The following is a 21,426-nucleotide window of genomic DNA, read 5'->3' on the forward strand; positions in this document are numbered from 1 at the left end:
GAACACTGATGGAGAGGGGCTAATTTCCACCCTTGAGGAGGCAATAAATTCATTTCAGAAAGAAACATGTCTCCCTTGAAGTCCAATGGGCACATGGGCAGAGCTGATTCTTTTTCCTTTTTTGAGAAATCCAACCAGAGATAGCTACCATGAAGATAAGAGAAGATCTGGATTCATAGTCAGAGGAAGATAGTGGAGCTTAAAAAGTCAATCCTTTTTCAATGAGATACATCTGATTGGCTAAAATGACAGGCGCCCTTCAATTGGGGAATGGCTAAACAAGCTGTGTGTATATGGTTGTGATGGAATGCTATTGTGATCAAAGAAATGATGACTTGGTTGGTTTAGAAAAACGTGGAATGACTTAGACCCATGAAGATGCTATTCACCTCTAGAGAAAGAACTGACAAGTAGAAATATGCATAGTATGGTCTTATGTATATGTGTGTGTATATAGAGAGAGATAGAGATGTAGAGATAGTTCTGTGTGTGTGTGTATGTTTATAGATATGTATGTATATGTTTATATATTTGTGTTTAATTGTATCCTTCTTTGGGGGGAGAGGTGTAGGGAGGGGGAAAAATAAATTAGAAAGCACCCAGCAGAGAACGAAAGAAAACGGAGAAGGAAGCACTGAAAAGCTTTGAAAACAGTGTGTAGTATTTATTACATGGGTTTTGAATTGTTTGAATAACATCAGAGCCATTGCAAAAGAAGGACAGCATACTTTGTGAAACATCTTCACCCCCTTTTCCCATGATTTGTGACTGCAGTCCAACTGTGGGCTAGGTTAGAAGTAGGAAGTAGGGGTAGGAAGTGTCTTTTTTGCCTGATTACATTCAGCATCTGGCTTGTTACCATTTAATTCAATTCCTCAAACTTTTCCTAAATGAGAAGCTATATTAAAATCACTGAATTATATGCCAGGAATACAGAGACCAAAATCAAACAGTCCCTGCCCTTAAGGGGCCTTCATTCTGCTTTATGAACACGATGCGTCCCTTGATAAGTGTAATACAAGACAGGGGGTCCATGAAGCAAAGGAATGGTCGTGTGTAGCTGACACTCAGTAAGACATTTCAGGGAAAGATAGATGTGGCTTCCTGTTTAGGTAACAGTTTCTTGTGGTTCACAGGAGAACTCTGGCCTCTCTTGGCTCTTCAGCATACATGTGGAAACCCCCAAGTCGAAGTTCAAGCATGAGTAGCCTGGTGAGCAGCTATCTGCAGGTAATAGCACAGGATCCGGTCCTTCCCCTGTTCATTGAATTGTGGGCATCCAGATGGGCTCTTCTACTTGGCACGGTGCCCAGCATACTGTAGGCACTTAATAAATGCTTGTGTACTTGAGTTGATGATCTGAGGCCTGAAAGGCACCGAGAAGCCAAAGAGCTCCCCTTTCTACTCCCTTGTCCCTTCTGGGGCCTTTTGAATCTTTCTTCAAAAGGGTTTTAAACACAGTGGAATGGCCCATTTTATAATGAAAACAAGCAAAACGAAGCATGTTTGTTTTTGCTACTTCCTTGAGTGTCTGGAAATCTCAATGCACTATCATGGCAGAATAGACAATTTAAGGAAAGCGACTTATGGTGCTATGGGAAATTACACAGAAATTGACTAAGAGCAAAAGATCACTATTAAGTGGAAAGAATGCTGGCCCTGGAGTCGGGAGGACCTGAGTTCAAATCTGACTTCAAACACTTCTTAGCTGTGTGACCCTGGGGAAGTCACTTCACCCTATTTGTGTCAGTTTCCTCATCTGTAAAATAAGCTAGAGAAGGAAATGACAAATTAGTGCAGCATCTTTGACAAGAAAGGAGGGGGAATTTTATCATAGCATTTAAAAAAATCTTTTTAGGAGTTACTGGTGAGGTGTTAGAAGGGAATACAGTTTTGTAAAGTTTCTTTATTTATATAAGGCTCACACTCAATTTGGGGACCTAGAAGGGAAGTTTCTTGGATGAGTTTACTTCCTTCTGTGGTGGGCACTATCCTCACACATCAGTGCTCAAGGAGGAAGAGGAAGCTAAACCCTCGGGGGATTCAGTTGTGTAGGGGCGGGGTGAGCTAGACAAAGATGACAGGTAGAGTAATCTCTAATTCAGAGTCACTAGATGTCTCTGAGTAACTCTGCTTTAGTTTCCAGCTGGTGGGGGAATAATTTTAGTAACGTAGATTTTCTTTGAATGAGGTAATAATGTTAATAATAGGAAGAATTTATTCTTTTAGTGCCTTAAAATTTGCAAAGCACATTACATATTTAAACTCATTTGATCCTTACAATGACCCTGTGAGGTGAGGACTATTATTACACTGATTTTACAGCTGAAAAAGCTCATATTGAGGAAAGATAGGTGACTTGTCTAGGGTCACACAACCAAGTGTCTAAGGTCATATTTGAACTTGGGTCTTCCTGACTCCAGGGCCAGTGTGCCATCTTCCTGTCTCCAGTGGTCATCATTCACCATATAATCCCCCCTGCTTTTCACTTGCACAGTTAGCTGCTTGGTCCTCCCTGAAGATTTACTGATGTTGGTGTATCTATATTCTGAAGAGATTTCATTCCTCTGCTTTTGTTTCCCCAGGCTCAAGACTTGGCTTCCAGCTTTGATGTGAACAGCTCCATGAACACTGAGGCTCTGGAAGGCTTTGATGAAATGCGTGTAGAGCTGGACCAGCTGGAGCTAAGGGAGAAGGAACTACAGGATCGCTTGCAGCAGTTGGAGAAGGAAAACCGGGAGCTGAGGCAGGCCACGAGCCTCCACACAGAGCAAGTGCAGGCAGAGCAGGAGAAGGGAAGAGGCCTGACCGAGGAGAATGCCCGGCTGACCCAAAGGGTGGCCGAGCTCCAGAGGGAGTGCCAGCTCTCCCAGGCGACGCAGAGCACCATGCAGGAGCTGCAGAAGTGTCTGAAGACATTGGAGCAGGACACAGCTGAAAACAAAAGGGAATGCCACTCGACCCTGCAACATCTGGAGTCAAAATTGCAGCCCCTGGTGCAGCAGCTGGCGACAGCCTGGGCCGCCAACACCATGAAAGACCAGCGCATTGCTGACCTCCAGGCCAGGCTGGCCACGGCCAAGCAGAAGAAGCTGGACCAGGTGGCAGAGGGAGGCACGGTGGTGGATCGGAGTGGCCGGCAGGCATCTGATCAACTCATCTTCTCCCAGGACCTTCAAGAGCTGGTGGAAAAGCAGGTGGTTGAGCTGGAGAGGCTGACCAAGGAGTTACAACAGAAAGAGGAAGCCCAGGGTGAGCTCGAGGCCAGGTTCAACATGTTGGTCACGAGCTCTCGAGAAGAAAACGGGAAACTGCTCAGTGACCTGGAGGGGCTGGTCAAGGAGATGGAGCCTTTGCGGGAAGAGCTGGCGTCGAAAGGGAAGGAGGTGACCGATCTCCAGCTCCAGCTGAAAGAATCGCTGGCCAGCTCCGGGTCTCTGGAAAAGGAGCTGGAAGAGTTAAGAAGGGAAGAGAGGTTCCGTCGGGCCGAGCACAGCCAGGAGAAGGAGCTGCTGGAGCAGGAGGCCAGCTCGCTGGCCAAGCAGCTCCAGCTCCTCTCGGCCCAGCTGTCCCAGGCCAACCAGCGCGCCAGTGATCTGGAGGAGCAACAGAGGCAACTGCTCGGTGACCGAGACCATCTCCACCAGAAGGTCGGGGAGCTGGAATATCTCATCGGGCAGCAGAGCCGGGAGCTTGGGGCTTCTGGGGAGAACAAGGAGCTGAGCTCGGGGGACTCCCTGCTGCTTCAGGCCAGAAAGAGGCCGCAGGAGCAGCAGAAGGGGCCACAGGAGGCGGCTGCCTCCGTGGAAGGGGCCGTGCCGCAGGCGGCCGAGAAGCTGCTCCAGGGACAGAGCAGCGATGCCCAGGCGGGACGCGGAGAGCAGGATGAGGAGCTGCAGAATGCGCTCCGCAGAAACCAGGTCCTCGAGGACAAGCTCCAGACCCTGCAGGTGGACTATGAGGACCTGAGGCAGCGCGAGGCGGCCATCAAGGGCTCCCTGGCTTCCCTGGAGGCCGAGCAGGCCAGTATCCGCCATATTGGTGACCAAATGGAGAAGAGCCTGCTGGCCGTGAAGAAGGCCAAGGAAACGATGAAGGCCCAGGTGGCAGAGAAGGAGGCCACCATACAGAGCAAGGAGAGCGAGTGTCAGCAGCTGCGGGTGGAGGTGGAGAGGTATCGGAGGCAAGTGGAGGCCCACGAGGAGGAGATGAAGGGCCTGAGGAGCGCGTGCCAGCAGCAGGCCCAGCTGATCGGGGGCCTCAGTTTGGAAAGGGGGGTGATGGGGAAAGCCCAGCTGGAGCAAAGCGCGGACCGGGAGAAGGGCACGCAGGAGCTGGCTTCCCACCTCGTGCTGATGCAGAAGCAGCTGGAGATCCACCAGGATGAGGCCAGGAGGTCGCAGGCAGAGGCGGTCGAGCTCAGAACCAAGCTGCAGAGGGCCCTGGAGGACCAGGAGAAGGCCCAGAGCCGGCTGGAGGTGGTGGAGACGCTTCTGGCGGAGAACAGAGGCCTGGTTGAGCAGCTGAAGGAGCAAAATGAGGGCCTCAACCGCACACACGTGCAAGAGCTGCTCCAGTGTACCGAGAGGGAGCGCATGCTGAGGGAGGAGAAGGCCGGGGAGGCCGGACAGAGGGCTGAGCAGGAGACACAGCTCCGAGAAGAGCTGTCCCGAGCCAAGCAGGATGCCGAGGTGGCACAGCTGGAACATGCTGAGGTCCAGGAACAGCTCCACCGGGCCAACACAGACATGGCCGAGCTCGGCATCCAGGTCTGTGCCCTGACGGCCGAGAAGGCACAGGTGGAGGAGAGGCTGGCCCAGGCCTCCCGGGAGCTCCGGGAGGCCCAAGAGAGGACTTCCAGGGAGCAGGATGACCTCCGGCGGGACTTGGAAGGGCTCCGGCAGGAGAGGGAGAGCCTGCTCGAGAAACTGAGGGTGGCCCAGGAGAGCGCCCGCACGCTGCCCAGCCTGCAGAACCAGCTGAGCCTGGCAGAGAAGCAAGCCCAGAGTGTGCGTGAGGCTGGTCAGGAGGAGCTGTCCACGGTGAAATTCCAGATGAGCACCGAGATCATGAACTGCCAAGCCAAGCTCAAGGTAAGTAGCAGATCATCCTCCCAGAGTTAAGATTCCTGTGACCTGTGGCCAGCAGCTGCTGCCTCTTCCTGGGTCAACCCATGGGCTCAGGTCCCCCTTTGGCCCTTTGGGTTGAAGAGGCATCTCATGCCCCAAATGAAGCCCACCTGTCCTTCTGAAAGGGTTAATCACAACCAAACATATCATGTTACTATGGAAATACATCTCCATCCAAATCCTGTTCTCCACAAAATCTACACAGAAGATTGGGTTAAGTGACTGGCCCAGGGTCACACAGCTAGTAAGTGTCTGAGGCCAGCTTTGAATTTGGGTCTTCCTGACTCCAGGCCCAGCACTCTATCCTGTGTGTCATTAGGATGGTATGTCCAGGTATCTAAAGATAGCACTTGGCCTCTATCTTGATTGATTCACCTGAAGGCCCATAGAACTAGATGTTCTGCTCCCCCAGGTTATGATGGTCATTTCTGGAAAATGTCCTGAATGCTTTTAATAAAAACTTTGGGATTGCTGTCTACCTTGCTGTCTACAGAATTGAAATCCTAGAGTTAAAATAGGTATATGACAAGACACGTTTGGTAACTTGATTTTGTTTATATTGGTATTTGTGAGTTATGAGTAGCTCAGAGCCTAGCCTTATTCCAATTTGGCAACTGCCCACCCACTTCTCTGGTATATGTGTCCTAACTTGGGGTGATAAGCACACCTTAAATTTCTTTTACATGCTTGACCTGTTCAAGAAAACAGAACCTTGTCTTTGGAATCCAGGGCCAAAATCTGCACTAAGCATTATGGTTAAAGGTCCAGGCTAGTGTGGTCACCATGTCTGAAGGATTCCATTGCTCAGTGGCCTTGGGAGACCTGAGAGGTAGTTTTCTGAGGTGGCCACCCCCAGAAGCGGCAAATTTGGACAAAAGAAGGCATATGTTGTACCATAGGTTAGGACATTTCAGCTGTGTCTACCACTTCAATATTCCTTATCTCACCCATACCAGGCAGTGACTGAAGAGTGTAAGAATCTAAAGGGTCAACTGGAAGAAAAAGACGGACAGCTAAGGGCAGCTGAAGAAGAGACTGCAAAGCTGAAGGTAGGCCTGGGCTTCTCCCTCAGAGAATACAGGAGAAATCTCATAATAATTTCGGGGACCAGTGTGGTCTGGGAGTGGTGAAGTGGCTGGCCTCTGTGGCCATGCATCAGATGAGGAAATAATGGCCTGAAGCTGTTTGTATGCTTTCCTTGTGGCATCACCCCTTCTCACAAATCCTCATGCTGTTTGTGATGCAGAAGTCATATAGTTTGGTTTTTGAAGGTCTGATTAATCAGCCTCACTGTGAAATTTCCAGTTATCAGGTTTTGTCTTTAACGTCATCTGTATGTTGAAATGTAGATGCGGCTGGCCATGGCCCGTGTTTCCAGTCTACTTTGGTTCACTCATATGCCAGTCCTTCTTGTCCATCTATTTCTCATCTCTCTGTCATCATCACACCTTCCATTCTGGTGTCTTTAATCTACTTTTTAACAGGGACATGACAGGTTTCTCGTTTGTGTTCTCTCTGAAAATTGCGCTTTCTCATTTGGATAATTCTGTTGGTTGTTTCTCGATCTTGATTGGTAGGCTATGGAAGCAGGTTTGGGGAAGGAATTGGAACACTCAACAGAACAACTGGCCAAGTACCAAGCTACAATCATAACAAAGGAAGAGGAAGTTGCGGCCCTGAATGCCAGTTTGGAAAGGTAGTTTCTATAGTTCACACACTCCCTTGGCTCTGTAATACTGTCAGAGAAGAGGAGAACAGAAAAAAAGCCACTTCTGCCCTTCACCAAGGAAACTTTTTTGGTATAAGAACCAGGAAGTCAGAAAGCACTGGGTTTCACCGTCTCTTATTAGCATCTTTCCACAACAAACCAAGGCCAGCTTGCCTGCTCCAGCAGGGATCAAAAACTCACCATCCCATCAGGCTAAGGAGTGCTGCAGCCCATTGTGGTTTGCTCTAAGGGAGTCTTCCTGTCTGGAAAAGAGGATAATTCGGGATGTTCAATGGAGTGACCTGGGTGCTCAGCCCAAGTAGTAGGGAATAAATAAGAGGTTAGGGGATGTTTACATTTTCACACCGAAGCCATGTATCTCTCTGCCCCCTTTTGTTATTTCCTGTGTGAAATGTCATACCACAGTGTTAAGTGTGGTGTTTTCAAATATTAGCTATCAGTCTGGAGGAAAGCCATCTTCAGCTCTGGATGCTGGCCTCCTGGGTCTCTAACAGTCATACAAATCATGCTTCTCATTCCTTTCATTGAGTGTGCTTTAGCCCTAAAATGTGTGTCCTTTAAATTTTACATGGGGGTTAGGGTGTGGATCTCACAGTTCCTGACTTAAATCCAATAAGTTCAGGGACTGTGCTAACCTTTACTCTTAAGGGCCTTGTAAAATGTCTAATTAAAAAAGACATAACAGCGTGTTTTCATATTACAACTTAATTTGACACAAAAAGGAAATAACATTTTCTTAAGAAAATGTGAATGTCTTAATTCTCCCCTAACTCTATTCTAAACCTTCTCTACCTGGGCCTATCACCATAGGAGACACTAGAAGTCTACTTTTGGAAGTATATAGTAACCAAGGCTTAAAAATGTTTCTCTGCTCAGTTTTTAAACATAATAAACCTGAAATGATATATAGACCCCATTAAGACTTGCCTCTTCTTTGGTTGATAAAAATTAAGTCATTTAGCAAACATTTATGAAGCTATAACTGTATATATGCTATGTTAGGTGCTGAGGAAGATACAAATTTTAAATGCACATGATTTCTGCTCTGATGGATGGGAGTGGGGTGAGGGAGAGATGTGACATGTACACAAATAACTAATGCAAAATAATACATGGTAAGTACATAAGGAAGGGGCAAAACACTTTAAATCATGGGAAGGGGGAGGTCAGGTGTTATGGACCAAGGAACATTTGGGTTGGGCTTTCTAAGATGAATAAGTATTCAACAGATGATGTTGGGAGTGAGAGAGATTTTCCAGGAATAGGGAATGATGTCAGCAAAGGCATGGATGGAGGTTGGCCAGTGCAATTTGGTTGGATATATAATACAAGGAGGGAGGCAGCGTGAAATAAGACTTAGGTTTGTTAGAAATGCCTTGTAGATCAGTGTGCTTTTATGGGACCATTTGGAGAACTTTTTACCTTGGAGAAAGATGGAGTTAAGGTAGTTGAGAGAGAGAGGGATTATGGAGTAAGGAGAATGGCATAGTACAGGCATATCACACATACACTATTGTGAAGGAGATTTTAGCAGAGCTAGAGCTTGATCTTCTAGTATTGAGCAAGACTTAGTCTCCCAAAATTTCCTCTGTATCTGATAGTTTTACACGTGATAATTCTAGAAAGGAATTGGCCAAGATGTGAGGCCACAAAGGCTGATGAAGGAAGGCATTGAACTGCTGGTCAAAACAGCATGGAGAGCATCATCACTCATAAAAAAGTCAAACTTTTTTGTTGGAGGGGAAGGGCCAACACAGTGGGCTGCAGGGAACCCTGACTTCACCAGACATAGCATAATGTGGCAGAAGTGGTTAGTGTGAGGCTGTAGGAGTGAAAACTAATTTCAAAGAATCTTTGAATCTTCCTCTATTAGGACACAAAAGGAACTTGAAAAATCAGATGCAAAGGTCCAAGAATACTGGGACAAGCTCAGCCAGGAGATAGCAGATCGAGAGAAAAATGAACAGCAGATGCTAGCCAATTTGGAAGATCTGAACAAAACCAAGAAATACCTTGAAGAACGGCTAATAGAACTACTCAGGTGGGTATCATGGGCTTGCAAGTAGTTACTAGAGGCTTTAAATAGAATTATTTTTAATTAAATAAAATAAATGTAGATCTCAACCTCATTCTGTCTTATGGAACATATGCCCCACATTTCAACTACCTTTTTTGTAGAGTCATGCTAAGCCAAATAAAATTAATTATATTTCATGCATCCCTGTGCAGAGTAATAAGGGAACTCACCCCCATGAATAGCACTTATGGGTAAGTTCAGTTTTCCCAGGATTGTGTTTTTAAAATACATATCATGATAGTAATTAAAAAAAAACTTGATTTTAAAAAAGTCAAACTATCATTTTGTTCTAAGAATGAAAATCTTTTTACTAACTCGAAGATTTCTGTCTTGCCACTTTTCTCTATGTGCAAGATCCAATCAATAACTCAGCAAGCATTTATTCAGCCTTTACTAGGTGCAAGACACCAGAGATACAAAGACAAATGTGAAATAGTGCCTGCCTCCGGGAAGCTTCCATCCCAGTAGGGGAAGCAAGAGTGTACTTAAATACACAATAGATACAAGGCGGATCTTTTGTTTCCTTATAAGGAGATTTCACTAGTATCCGAGGGTAGAAGGGAGTCAGGAAAGGACGTGCTTGAGGTGAATCTTGAAGGAAACAAGAAGTGAGGAGGGGGTGCATTCCAGGCATAGCCTGTGCATTAAAACAGAGGGTGTAGTGCCTTGTGTGGAGCAGCAGCAAGAAGACCAGTGTGGCTATACTGTAGAGTGAGACAAGGGTTGTGATGTGTCCTAAGGCCACAGAGTTAACTTGGGGCCAGGCTGTGAAGAGCTCTCAGTGCCAAGGAGGGGAGTTTCTCTTTGATCCCAGTGATGATAAAGAGCTGCTAGTGTTAATATTGATCTGAGGAGGGACATGGTCAGGCCTGCGTTTAAGGAAGATCACTTTGGCACCTGTGTGGAGGATGAGTCGGAGACCCATCTTGAAAATGGAGACAGGGAATCAATTAAGAATACTGCAACAGGCCAGGTGGGAGGTGCCTCTCCGAGTAGCTTTGTGATTGGAGGAAAAAAAGTGAATCTGAAAGATGCTGGGGTGGTAGAAAGAGTAACATATGGCAAGTGGTTGGTTCAGTGGGATAGATGGGGAAGAGGGAGGAGCCAAGTGTGACCCTGAAGTTGTGAGCCGGGATGACTAAAAGGACGGTTGTGCCCTTGGTAGTGATATGGAAGTTCAGAAAAGTAACTTGCTGCAGAAGTAGGGGAAGGTAATAAGTTGCATTTTGAATATGTTGAGTTTGGGACGACTAAAGAACGTATCTTTTGAAATGCTTCATAGGTTATTTGTGATTTGGGACTGGAGCTTGGAGAAAAACTAGAGTAGGATATATAGATTTGGGAATCATACATATAGAGATGATAATTGGGAGCTGATGTAGGGGGAGAAGAGAAAGCCCAGGATAGAGTCTTAGGAGACATCCACAGTTAGAGGGTGGGATCTGCATGAAGAGCCAGCAAAGGAGACTAAGAAAGAGACCAAGAGAAGAGCATCTGGGAGTGTCTGATGATGTAGAGAAGTGGAGAAAGATAAGATTTGAGAAAGGCCTTTAGATAAAGTAATTATCCGAAAGAATGAAGTCTGTGTTGTAGTCATTGACTAGCTTCAGTATGGACAAAGCTAAAACTCTCTGCCAGACCATTTGATGTATTCTCATTAAAGTCCCTTTTTTTTTTTTTTTTCTGCTGAAAGATAATGCTGAGTTTTGCTGGGTAGGTGATTCTTGGTTGTAATATTTGATGTATTCTCCAGCACAGAGGTTTCAAACACACATGGCCCACCAGGCAACATTCCCTGGTGCAGTAGAACCAAATGAAAATGTGATTGAAAAATATTTAACAAAATAAGTAAAAATACAATAGAACATAGATAACATTAATGCATGGCTCAATATGTGGCTCTTAGGGATCCTTATGTAGGTTTAGTGGCCACACTTCTATCTGAGTTTGACACCCTTGCTCCAGCTCATGGGGCAACTCGGGTCCCACTCCCATTCATAGAATGCAGTACATACCTTCTTCATCCTCAGGGGAGAAAACTGGCTAGTACCGAATAGTGGCCCTTGCATGTTACTGCCAAGTTAAAAACAGCCCAAAGACAGTTGGAAAAGCCTGGCTCAGGCTTCTGAATCAAAAGTCCAGAGTGTTACACTGGTCTTGGTGTCTCTGACTGTCCAAAGATGACTCCTGAGTCAGCTCTTTTCTTTGGACATAACTGAATGAGCCCCCATTGGAGAAGTATGAATTCTGAGTACTGTTTTTAAGGTTACTCTTCCAATAACCTAAGTATTTCTAAACCAAACAAAAAAACCCACATTAGTCTCTATAGGAAGTTAGTATCATTAAACATTGGGCAGGCTGTCTATATAGTTAGGGTTTACAGAAGACAGTATACGCAGTTGGGAAAGTGACTTTATTGATATCATCTTCCAAGGTCGTGAATGATGAGGATTGATTTGAATGATTGCAAGAGTATCAATGGTTTGTATATATAGTGATCTACTGGTTGTTGGTCTTTTTTTTCCTTCAAACCTAGGACTGTGTTATGTGTTCTAACAAAGTTGCTATGTGAAGGAGAGGTTTAGCAGAGATATCTGTGAATTGCTTTTGACTTGATGCGCAAAATCTCTTATTAGGAAAAATATCATGAGTTGAAATTGTTCTTTCCCCTAGTATTTGAATTTTGACTACCAAGTCTGAGGTCCCACTACTTTGTGATGTGGGTTTTGGTTATCACTTGCTTGTGCCTATCAGAATATTGATCAGGGATGGAGATAGCAAAGATACCTCTTTGTTGAAGAAACACATTCTCTCTGGTAGTACCAGAACTTCTTAGTTGGTCATCCCATAGCCCTTGGTATGGCCATAGTTCCTGATAAGCAGAGAAATTTGGTCCTTGACATTTCTGCATGGGCTGTCCCCCTTGCTTAGAACACTCTACTCCTTTACCTCCCTGGCTTACCCCCAAACTCAGTGCAAATCCCACCTTTGCAAGAGGGCATTTGTGGTTCCCCAGCCCAGCCACAAGGGTCTTTCCTCTGTGATCACCTCTCATTTTCACCATCTCTATCTTGTTTGTATGTACTAGTTTACCCATTTTCTCCCCCATTAGACTGTGAGTTCCTTGAGGGCCTTTCTCTGTGTTCCTGGTGCTTGGCATAGGGCCTGGCACATAGAAAACACTTTGTAAATGCTCGGTAACTAACAGATTATCTGGCTTAATGAACTTCCAAAGAAGTCTTTTTTTCTATGACTTCTTTATCATGTGTCTTCTTTCTTACTCATCAAGAATGAAAATTCTGTTCCTAGTCACACTCCCAGTAAAAAGTCCAACTTACCTTTCTTGGGGGAACAAAAATTAAACATACACACATACACATACTCACACACGTACATATGTACATACGACATATATAATATAATTTGTCTAACTATTTATTGTACATTTTGAGCCTGTGACCATTAGTTTAAGCCTCTCTTCTTCTAGGCCCTATGCTAGGTACCAGGCATAGAAAGACAGAAATAAAGTGATCCTTGCTTTGCAGTAGCTTACAGTCTGTTGGGTGAGACAATATGTCCATGCATCGTTATATACAAAATAGGCAGCTTAGGGGCACAGTGAATAAAGCACCAGGCAAGGAGTAAGGAAGATCTAAGTTCAGACCTAGCCCCAGACACTTACTAGCTATTTCATAGTTCCTGGCACATAGTAGGAACTCTATTATTATTACATTTTTTTGAATTTAGAATTTTATTTTGCCAAATTACATCTACAAACAAATTTTGACATCATTTTTTTAAACATTGTGTTTCAAATTCTCATCCTCACTCCCTCCCCACTCCACCAAAAACTCAAGCAATTCATTATAAGTTATACATGAGCAGTCATGCAAAACATTTCCACATTAGCCAGGTTATGAAAAACAGATAAAAACAAAACTTCAGATAAAGGAAATAACAAAAAAAGTATGCTTTAATCTGTATTCAGATACCATCAGTTCTTTCTCTGTAGATGGACTGCATTTTTCATAAGTCCTTCAGAGTTGTCTTGGATCATTGCATTGCTGAAAATAACCAAGTCATTCACAGTAGATCATCTTACAATATTCTCTTATTTTGTATATAGTACATTTCACTCTGCATCAGCTCATGTAGGTCTTTCCAGGTTTTTCTGATAGCATCCTGCTCATCTTTTTTTTTTTATTATAGTAAACTACATTTATATAGTACTTTAAAGAGAGATTTCTTTACAATAAACCCATGAGGTTGATTATTACAACAACAGTAATAGATAACATTTTTATAGTCCCTTATACCTGACAAAGTATTTTCTTCACAATAAGGAGCTCTATTATTATTTGTAAAGGGCTTAGCACATAGTAGGCACTATATAAATGCTTATTTCCTTCCCTTCCCTCTCTGGGTGTTTCCCTTCCTTTATTTTCCTCCTTTTGTGTGTTGTCTCTCCCTTTAGATTGTAAGCTCCTTGAGGTCAGGGACTGTCTTTCTTTTTGTTAATTGTATCTGCAATGCTTAGCACAGTGCCTGGCACATAGTAGTTACTCAATAAATGTTTATTGGATTAATTTGGATTGCATTGGAAAGAGACCCAATCTGGCCAGCCTGTATCAGTTGTTCAGGTAGGGTTTTAACTAGCCGGCCTTTGAGATCCCTTTCAGCTCTGAGATTCGATGACCTTGTACCTGGCAGCACACGTGAGGAGCCAAGAGCCCCAAACAAAGAGCTCTATGTTTAGAACTAAGTACATGTTGGAAGTCTTGTTGCCTGGGGGCAGAAAGAGCATATAAATGAGAGGAGAGCTAGGAGAGAATGACCTAGGGATCCCTTCTGATTGTCCAAACATATTCAAACAGGGCTTGTTAGTACGGAATTGTTTTGCATCACCTTGCTAGTTACTTTGGGGACTAGAGAGGAATGCTTGGAATAGTTGGGAAGATTTGGGATGGGTATTCAGGATAAAGCAAGGGGAATTCGCGCGCGCGCATGTGTGTGTATGTGTTTCCCCCTTTCTCTCTTAAAACAAAACTGCTTCCTCGTTAGGGACAAGGATGCTCTTTGGCAAAAGTCTGATGCCCTGGAATTCCAGCAGAAACTCAATGCAGAAGAAAGATGGCTTGGAGACACAGAGGTGAATCACTGCTTGGACTGTAAGAGGGAGTTCAGTTGGATGACCCGACGACACCACTGCAGGTCAGTGAATTCTCTATGGCCTGGCTTCTTAAACTCTGGGTCACAACCCCATATGGGCTCGTGTAACTGAATGTGGGGGTCTTGAAACATTTGGCAACAGTAAAAGTTAAGAAGCTTTGTTATATATACCTATGTACCTGGGGTTGTGTAAAAATTTCTCGGGCAAAAAGGGGTCATGAGTGGAAAAAGATTAAGAAGCCCTGCGCTATGGCAATCTGAAGGGTCTGTAGAATTGGAATGGGGTATCCTCTTGCTGTGGGAAGAGCACCAGATTCCTAGCATGAGGCTTGGATTCTAATCCTGCCTCTGCTATTTACTAATTCTGTGACCCATGGCAAGTCATTCAACCTTGCTGAGCCTCCGTTTCCTCCTGGGTAAAGTGAGGTTACCAGTCCTTGCACTATTGTTCTCATTCGTTGCTGTGAGAAAAGCACTTTGTAAACCTGAAAGTGCTATGAAAATAAAAATTATTGCTATTTCAGCTCTGGAGATAACTAGTTAAACAGATTGTTGTGTACTAACATAATAGGATTAGTGCCATGAAATAATTAATTAAATACAATGTATTTAATGCAATTAAATAATGCAATTAAGACAGACAAGTATAAGGAATATAAAAAAATAAATTAGACAATAATGCAAAGCAAAAAAGAAAAAGAAAAAGACTGGAATACATGCTACCTTTAATCCACTGAAGGGAAAATCAAATAAGAATGAATGGACCGGGGCAGCTAGGTGGCACAGTGGGTAGAGCACCAGCCCTGGAGTCAGGAGTACCTGAGTTCAAATCTGGCCTCAGACACATAACACTTACTAGCTGTGTGACCCTGGGCAAGTCACTTAACCCCAATTGCCTCACTAAAAAAAGAAGAAGAAGAAGGAAGAGGAGGAGGAGGAGGAGGAGGAGGAGGAGGAATGGACCAAGAAACCTGAAGGCGACTCATGGAGGGAGTAACCAGAAAATTGTTGTGATCATTGATGTATTAACGTTTAATTTAGATATTAGTAGTTAGTAAGGAAGTTTAGTAGCTGTATCTATGTTCAGATTTTTTTTAAGAGAAAAAATTAAAATTGAAATCCTGAATAATAACAGTTAGCATTGATATAGCACTTACTATGTGTCAGGCATTGTGCTAAGTGCTTTCAATTATCATCTCATTTGACCGTCACAGCAACCCTGAGAGGTAGGTGCTATTGTCATCTCCATTTTACAGATGAGGAAACTGAGGGTAAGTGACTTACCCAGGATCACACAGCCAGTAAGTGCCTGAGACCAGATTTGAACTCTGGTCTTCCCGACTCCAGGCCCAGTGCTCCGTGCATTATGACACCACCACCTGCTCCTGAAGAATTAAGGGGACTTCTCCATGGTCACACATCTGGGACTATTTACAGGCCGTGTGGTATAATAGAAACTTAGAGTAAGAAACTCAGGTTCTGATCCTGGCTCTGTCAGTTAACTGTGGCCACAGCAAGTGTATTTAACCCCCTGGGCCTCTGGGTTTCCATTTGTCAGATGAGGGACTTGGCCTTAGGTGTCTAAGCACCCTTCTGGCTCTTCAGTGCTGATGTGCTGTGACCCAGAGTCCCCTGCTCCCTGTCAGCCCAGTGTCCTATCAGGTCAGCACCACATCCCTCCCATCTACGGAAAGGTTAAAGTGAATGGTGAGCCATCCAGTGGAGGGGAGTGCACTCCCCACGTGGCGCTCCAGGCTATCAGCACCCAGGTTCCTTTCTCACTCTGAATTCCTTCTCATTATTAGGATATGCGGGCGGATTTTCTGTTACTACTGCTGCAACAATTACGTCATGACCAAGCATAGTGGCAAGAAGGAACGCTGCTGTCGGGCCTGCTTCAGGAAGTACACAGAAGGGTCTGGCTCCCCAGATAGCTCGGGCTCAGCAACCTCCCAGAGCGAGCCTCTCTCCTCTCCACCCAAGGCAGTGGGCGATCAGGCCTCCGGAGTCAGAGGTCAGCCCTTTCCTCCTCCTCTTCCTCTGTTCTTCAGGTCCCCATTGGGTCACTCTGCGTATTCTCTTGGGGTTTGGTTGTTTTGTTGTTTTTAGTTTTCATCCTGGAAATATGTCTAAAGTGATTTCTTACCTGAAACCACTTCCCAGTTTCTTCTAAGAACACACGTACATGAATGAGTACAGGAATCTGAAAGATTTAAGAAAAAGCATCAGGATTTTTGCAGAGCTGAAGGTAATGGTGGACACTCTCAGTTCATCCTCCAGTAACATCCTCCCCTGGTTCTCCAGGGTGGAAGGGTTGCCCTGGGTTAGGGAGAGTTAGGTCAGTAACGTAAGCACTGGCATATCCGGTCAAGCTGAAATGGGGGTCCAGTGAGATATAGCGTATTTGCCGTCAGGAGACCTGGCTGGGTCATTTGGAAAAGGTTTATTGTCATGGCACTGGCTACAGGGTGATGAGTTTTATTGGCCATGATTCATGAAATCTATCCCCTGAGATGTGGAGGGCTTGTGATCTGTATTGCTGAGAGAAGGAGTCACTCATCCTTCAAGTTAGGGGTTCTTAACCTAGTGTTGGCAAGCACGGTTTTCTAAGAAAAACACATTGGTCACTATCTCAACATGGTTGGTTTCCTTTGTAGCCATCTATATTTTCTTTTATGCATTTAAAACATGATTTTGAGAAGGGGCCCAGAAGCATCACCAGTCACTGTCAGAGGAGTCTGTGACCCCCAAAAGGTTAAGAAGCCCTGATTTAGCCAGATCCTCAGCAAGACCAGTATGATCAATGACTTTGACCCCGTAATAAGTCACTGCATGCCAAAGTAGAGAGAGGTCAGCTTTGTGTATTCATGTGCTGGTTTAGGTTTTTCGCTGGCCCTTCCCTGCCCCCTCTCTTCCTCCTCTTAAACTCAAATCGACAAATAAGTGTGTAGTAGGCTCCTTATAGATCTAGTCAGAAGGTGCTATTTCCTCTTTCCCTTGTTTCTCAAGGTCAGCCCCCATTCATTATTCAGTTAGCGATTAGCCCACTGTCACAGAAAAATGGCTAGTTTAGAGAGGCAAATGAGCAAAGATCAGCAATGCAATCAGCCTCCTAATTTAGAGACGATGTCCTTATCACCCAAAGTTTAAAAACAACAGCAACCAGTCATCCCCCTTGATGTTCCCCCCATCCTTCCAACTTTGATGGTCAGGAGCCACAGTGATGGCCTATCTGTTGGCCCTAAGCAGGCTGAGCCTGAAGATTAGAGATCGGGCAGTGTGGTGGGTGAGGCCCCAGGCCTGGGGTCAGAGGACTGAGCTCTTCTGCCTCACCATGAAGCCGTGTGTGGCTCCTTTAATCTCTCTCTGCTGATCTTCCTCATCTATAAAATGAGGATTTGGGTAATATCTCCTTCCCTACAGGACTGTGGTGAGTCACATGCTTTGAAAACCTGATCAATGGCTTGCTGTTTGTTTTCCTTTCTCACTTCACCTGCCTCTTGGTTCCTCAGAACTTTGCTTCTTTTAGACCTATCCTGATATTTCCCAGCCCAGGGCCTGTGGGTGGGTTGATTCATCCAACTGACATGAGCATATCAGCCTCACTGTTGTCTCGCTAACCAGTCTGCACAGTCAGAGGTACACGTCACACTGATTGCTAAACAGATTGTTGTTTGTACTTTAAAACCACCAAAGGATTTCTGCTGGAAATATGGGAACGGCAGGCTTTGTCCTGCATCAGTGGGGGTTTTCTTGACTTAGCCTGAGAAGGTCTAACTCTTCATCCATGAGCCCTAAAGCCATGGACCCTCAAAGGTACAAAATGGGGAGTTTTCTCTTTGGTTTGGTTTCTTCCCTAGTAAGAACTTTCCATATAAAGTACTAGGGTGGAAATGGAGAGAGCTTCTAGCAGTCAGTGGGTCAGGCAGGCAGAAAGCTAGGATTATGGGCTTCTTCTGCTCCAGGCCCTGCAACAAGTGCAAAGAAAGGCAGACACTTAACTGGAAGCAGGATATGCTTTTAGGCTCTTCAATGTATACTTCTACATAGTATATGTAACATATCTTTTTTTTCTGATAAAAGTATTTTATTTTTTTCCAGTTACATGTAAAGATGTAAAATATCTTAATGTAGAAGTATTTCTAAAACTCTATAAACCATAAATACATATATGTATGCCTACATATATACATGTGCACATATGCACATGTAGAGGTGTGCATATATACATGTACACATCTAATTAAAGATTAGCAAAGGAATCAGCCTGTCAATCAGTAGACCATATAACCCATAGTTTTTTTTAAAAAGCAACATATTTATGTGTGTGTATCTGCCTATTTATATATATATATAAACATCTTTATATCTATATAACATATCCATTTATAGCTATCTATATCTAAATATCTTTATATATCTATATGTATAAACATCTATATCTAAATATCTTCATATGTCTATATCTATCTATATCTAAATATCTTTATATAACTGTATCTAGCTATAGATATTTCTAAACATCTTTATATATCTATATCTAATGTGCTTTAGTCATTTTTCAGTCATGTCCAACAACCCCTTTTTGAGGTTTTCTTGGCAAAGTACTAGACCTATTTGCCATTTTCTTCTCTAGTTCATTTTACAGATGAGGAAACTGAGGCAAACAGGGTGAAGTGACTTGTCTAGGGTCACACAGCTAGGAAGTGTCTGAGGCCAGATTTGAACACAGGAAGATGAATCTTCCTGACTGCAGGCCCAGCTCTCTCTCCACTGTGCCACCTAGCTATCAATATCTATATCTAAATATCTTCATGTTTATCCTTATTTAAACATCTTTATTTCTCTCTCATGCACATGTGTGTACATATATATGTATATATGCGTATGCATATACACATGTACACATATATGCTTGCGCCAAGTCTTGTTCAAGCACCTGTGCACAATTTCCAATGCTAGCTTTATCCAAGGCATGACTAGGTGGAGGTGAGAAGAGAAGCATCCTCATGCTGTCTTTAATGGTGTGTGTGCCTCTTCTCATTCTCACATGTGGCGTCGGTGGCAACGCAGTGGCACATCCAGACTCCCGACCCCCAGATGATGCAGTGTTTGACATCATCACTGACGAGGAATTGTGCCAGATACAGGAATCTGGCTCCCTCCCCGAAACACCCACTGAAACGGATTCACTTGACCAAAGCATGGCTGAACAGTGAGTAAACATGCCTTGATTCTGAGTCCTTGACTCCTCTGCCTTCCTATGAAGTGTGAGTTGACTGAGATTGACCCAGGGAAGCAAAACTGAAACAACTGAAGGTATAGGCTTGGGTGGTTGGCCATCATCACTCTGTGGGAGTAACTCAAAGAAGGGGCCTTCAGGAAGTTACATCCATTGAGCCCTCCTGTGTCCAGTCCAGGACCTAGCACAGAGTAGGTGCTTTAACTCATGCTTGTTTAATTGGTTGATTGGATGGTTCTGCCCCCAACACCTGCCCCTCCCCCCCCAGTCATTGATTGGATTGCCTTCAGGGAAGAGGCCCTGTCTGAAAGATCTACCCACAAATCCCCTAAGAAATCTCCTGACCCACTTTGCCCCTCTCCCCAGAAATGCCCTCTTGGCAAGAGAACAGAGTGACAGAACAGCTGATGTTGGCGACTTTTTCTGGAACCAGCTCAGCCTCAGAAATGACCACTTGCTTGTAGATGACCAGTTGGGAACCCCTCTTATAATTTATTTCAACAAATTTTTATTTATTAACCACCCACCTTGTGTAAATCACAGTGCAAGGCATGGAGATAGAAAGACATAAAGCATTTCTTGCCTTCAAGGAATGTATATCCTTTGGGAGAATTCAGTGCATCAGCATATGAGAAAATACTGGGCATTTTGAGAAGGGGATAAACACTCACTGCTAGAGAAGTGGAAATCCAGGAAGTCTTCACATTTTAGGTAGAGTGTAAACTGAGCCCTTAATGAAGCTAATATCTAGATATTAGCTTTGACAAAAGCACAGAGTGAATGCCGAGTTCTAATTGGTTTGTCCTGTACATGAAGTTTCATGAAGGGGAGTACTATGAAGAAAATATGGAAAGCTAAATGTAATTTGGATTATAGGTTTCAGATGCTAGACTGACAAATCTGTATTCTCTTATCCTAGAAGTACTAGGGAGCCAATGAGGATTTTTGAGAGGTGGGGGTGATGTAGGTTATATGATGTCTCAAGAAGGTTATTTTTGTAGCTAGATGGAAAATGGATCATGGAAAGCAGAGATCGATTTAAAGGCTGGTAGAATAGTCTTGACCAATGTTGACAAAGTTGTGAAGCAAAGAAACAGTTGAAAGAAGGAAACAGACAGAAGGCATCGCCTTCGCCCCTGCAGCAGGACTCTGCAAGTGGATTAGACGGAGGGAGTGTGGGAGAAGGAAGGGTCAAAGTTGGCTCTGGTGGTTGTGCCCTCAACAGAACTAGGGGCATTTTGAGTGGGACTGTGGTTAGTGGGGAAGATAGTTGGTTCATTTTAGACATGCTGGGTTTGAGATGCCACCAAGAAGGAAAAAAAAACTAACAGGTAAGGGAACACTTACAAAGTGCCTACTGTGTTCTGGGCATTGTTCTAAGTACTGGGGATGCAAAGAAAAGCAAAAACAGCCCCTGCCCTCAGAGGGCTTATGATCTAATAGGGGACACAATATGCAAATAACTCTATACAAACAAGATAGAATCGGAAGAGAGGGGGGAGGCACTAAGCTGAAGGAGGGCTAGGAAGGGCTGCTTTCAGAAAGTGGGATTTTCGATTGTTGTGGGGAGTCTGGGAGCAGTGAGGAGGAAGAAGAATATTCTAGATCAGTGAAAATGCCCAGAGTTGGGTCATCTAAGTGGTACAGTAGATAAAGCACCAGCCCTGGATTCAGGAGGACCTGAGTTCGGATCTGGCCTCAGGCACTTGACACTTACTAGCTGTGTGACCCTGGGCAAGTCACTTAACCCTCATTGCCCCACGAAAGAAAGAAAGAAAGAAAGAAAGAAAGAAAGAAAGAAAGAAAGAAAGAAAGAAAGAAAGAAAGAAAGAAAGAAAGAAAGAAAGAAAGAAAGAAAGAGAAAGAAAGAAGGAAAGAAGGAAGGAAAGAAGGAAAGAAGGAAAGAAGGAAAGAAGGAAAGAAGGAAAGAAGGAAAGAAGGAAAGAAGGAAAGAAGGAAAGAAGGAAAGAAGGAAAGAAGGAAGGAAAGAAGGAAGGAAAGAAGGAAGGAAAGAAGGAAGGAAAGAAGGAAGGAAAGAAGGAAAGAAGGAAAGAAGGAAAGAAGGAAAGAAGGAAAGAAG

General features: G+C 44.2%; 1 protein-coding gene across 3 annotated transcripts in view; it reads left to right on the top strand.

Annotated features, from left to right (window-relative positions):
• Positions 1 to 21,426, top strand: part of FYCO1 (FYVE and coiled-coil domain autophagy adaptor 1) — a 99,931-nt gene that overhangs the window by 35,204 nt on the left and 43,301 nt on the right. For all 3 annotated transcript variants that reach the window (XM_043965173.1, XM_043965172.1, XM_043965174.1), the window contains exons 7-14: positions 1,137 to 1,230; positions 2,586 to 5,093; positions 6,086 to 6,178; positions 6,707 to 6,825; positions 8,732 to 8,899; positions 13,997 to 14,146; positions 15,910 to 16,118; positions 19,178 to 19,319. In XM_043965173.1, the coding sequence (XP_043821108.1) occupies positions 1,137 to 1,230; positions 2,586 to 5,093; positions 6,086 to 6,178; positions 6,707 to 6,825; positions 8,732 to 8,899; positions 13,997 to 14,146; positions 15,910 to 16,118; positions 19,178 to 19,319 (3,483 nt within the window). The remainder of the gene's footprint in view (positions 1 to 1,136; positions 1,231 to 2,585; positions 5,094 to 6,085; positions 6,179 to 6,706; positions 6,826 to 8,731; positions 8,900 to 13,996; positions 14,147 to 15,909; positions 16,119 to 19,177; positions 19,320 to 21,426) is intronic.

This window comes from Dromiciops gliroides, chromosome 5 (genome assembly GCF_019393635.1).
Source record: "Dromiciops gliroides isolate mDroGli1 chromosome 5, mDroGli1.pri, whole genome shotgun sequence".
In the NCBI taxonomy this organism is placed as follows: Eukaryota; Metazoa; Chordata; class Mammalia; order Microbiotheria; family Microbiotheriidae; genus Dromiciops; species Dromiciops gliroides.